Consider the following 2,119-nt stretch of genomic DNA (forward strand, 5'->3'; position numbering starts at 1 on the left):
ACTACTAGAAAACTAGGCTTTTGAGACAAAAATTTTGAGACAGTGACAAAATTCATCTCAAATACTATGTAATTAAGACAGTAATTATAGGTGTCTTAAAATTTTACATTGAGACATTAAATTTAAGACAGTATTTAAAATTTTGTCTCAAATTCAACTAAATAAGACACCTAATAAAGATGGTTAAAGATATAATTATATAAGACATTCAAATAAGACGGTAAAAAAGTATTTGTCTCAAATTGTCTTGATTGTGTCCAAAAAAAGAAACAAAACCACACACGTACATAAGTATTTAGACAAATATAAATTAGTATTTATAAATTAATAAAAATTTAAAATTGTTGTTACTTACGTTTATAAAATCATTTTAATTATATTTATAAATTAATAAATGATTAAAAAAATCTCTTTAGATAAATATAAATTAAATATAAATTAATAAAAATTTAAAATCATTATTACTTATGTTTACATAAACGTTTTTATTATATTTATAAATTAATAAATGAATAAAAATTCTCTTTATATAAATATAAATAAATATTTATAAATTAATAAAAATTTTGTTTATGTTTTTAAAAATTTTATTTTCATTTACGTTTTATAAAATTATTTTAATTAAATATTTTATAAATATTTTATAAATAAATAAATAAATAATTTATTATAAGTTTTACCTAATTATATTTTTATAAATCAAATACTAAATAACATTTACCCTTACTTCCGCACCGCATCCTTCCACGCCGCATCCCGCACCGCATCCTTCCACGCCGTCTGCTCCTTCTTCCGCACCGTAGCGCCGCAGCCGCACCACCTGCTTCACCACCGCCGCAGCAACCCGCAGCTTCACCACCGGCTCCGAAGATAAGCAGCCGCACCACCGCCGCTTCACCACCGGCGCCGAATCTAAATGGATTTTTCATCTTTCATCCACTCTTGTTTCTGTAGTCTTCGACGTAATAACCTACTTCAAGTATCTCAGAGATCTTTAATTTAAAACTAGTTTTGTTCCGTAGGCATTTGATTTACTTGTTTTAACTATTAATTTTTTTATCTGTGCAATGTTAGTCGAACGAGACAAATTGTATTACGCTAACTATGCCTTTGCTACACGATTACAGGGTATCATTTATAGTCTTAAAAGACACAGCGTCTGCATTACGAGCATCAATTTTGTTCTGCTTTAACCCAGCATCAATTTTTTATTCATCAATGTAATGCCCTTGTTCATGTGATCTTTCAGATTATTTTTCTTATTCTAGATTTTCCATTTGATTAATGATAGATATTTCCTTGACAGCTATTCAGAGAGTCTATATGCCTTATTTTCACTTGGGGGAATATACTATGTATTTTCTGGTGCAAATACTGTGGCGATCCTCCTCCTTGCACTCTCTGGTTCAGCTCGGTCAAATGGAGCACTTAATGCTGGTTATTTCTGTTTTCAAGCACTGAGACATGCTTATGATGCTACCATTCATAAAAAGAAGTTGCTGGTAAGATTGCTTTGTTGATGCTATTAAATGACTGAACCTCTCTTTGTGGATTTCATTAGTTTGTTGTAGCAGTGAATTTGATTTTTGCTATACTTATTTTCCTTAAGTAGGCAGCGCAGGCAATTCTGATTGGAGCCATACAATCTATTTTAGTATTTGTGCCATTTCTGGCATTCCAAGCATATGGATACTTCACTATCTGCTTAGGTGGTAATTCAACTGATTTGAGGCCTTGGTGCAATGAGAGAGTCCCTCTTCTATATGGTTTTCTTCAAAGTCATTACTGGTACTTCTCCCTAAACTATTTCATGTATGTGTATCAACATTGGCCTCAAGAGTTTGTCCGAGGATTAATTTTTTTCTGCTTTGAAATTATTTGCATCATTACTTAACATTTTTTACTCTTGTTTTGTTTTGGCAACTGAATCTTCTGCTTTTGGTCGATACTAGGGGAGTAGGTTTCCTCAGATATTTTCAAGTAAAACAGTTGCCTAATTTTCTTCTCGCATCTCCGACTCTGTCCCTGGCTATTGGCTCGGTTATTCTTTACTCAAGTTTACTATATGAAGCTGATGGAAAGTCAACTGATCCCTTAACAATCAAAGTTAGAGAATCAT

The 2,119-nt window shown here is 31.6% G+C and overlaps 1 protein-coding gene across 1 annotated transcript; it reads left to right on the forward strand.

The window, feature by feature from the left end:
- Positions 1-1,104: 1,104 nt before the first annotated feature.
- LOC141819520 (uncharacterized) lies at positions 1,105-2,106 on the forward strand (the record flags this gene model as incomplete). The annotated part of the gene is made up of 4 exons (XM_074706799.1): positions 1,105-1,220; positions 1,307-1,502; positions 1,613-1,788; positions 1,953-2,106. Coding segments are annotated over exons 1-4 (642 nt in total), but the record flags the coding sequence as incomplete, so codon positions are not given.
- Positions 2,107-2,119: the final 13 nt, after the last annotated feature.

Source organism: Curcuma longa, unplaced genomic scaffold (genome assembly GCF_044706935.1).
Source record: "Curcuma longa cultivar G26 ecotype Majalengka, Jawa Barat unplaced genomic scaffold, ITB_CL_G26_1.1 contig_8268, whole genome shotgun sequence".
NCBI classification, from domain to species: domain Eukaryota; kingdom Viridiplantae; phylum Streptophyta; class Magnoliopsida; order Zingiberales; family Zingiberaceae; genus Curcuma; species Curcuma longa.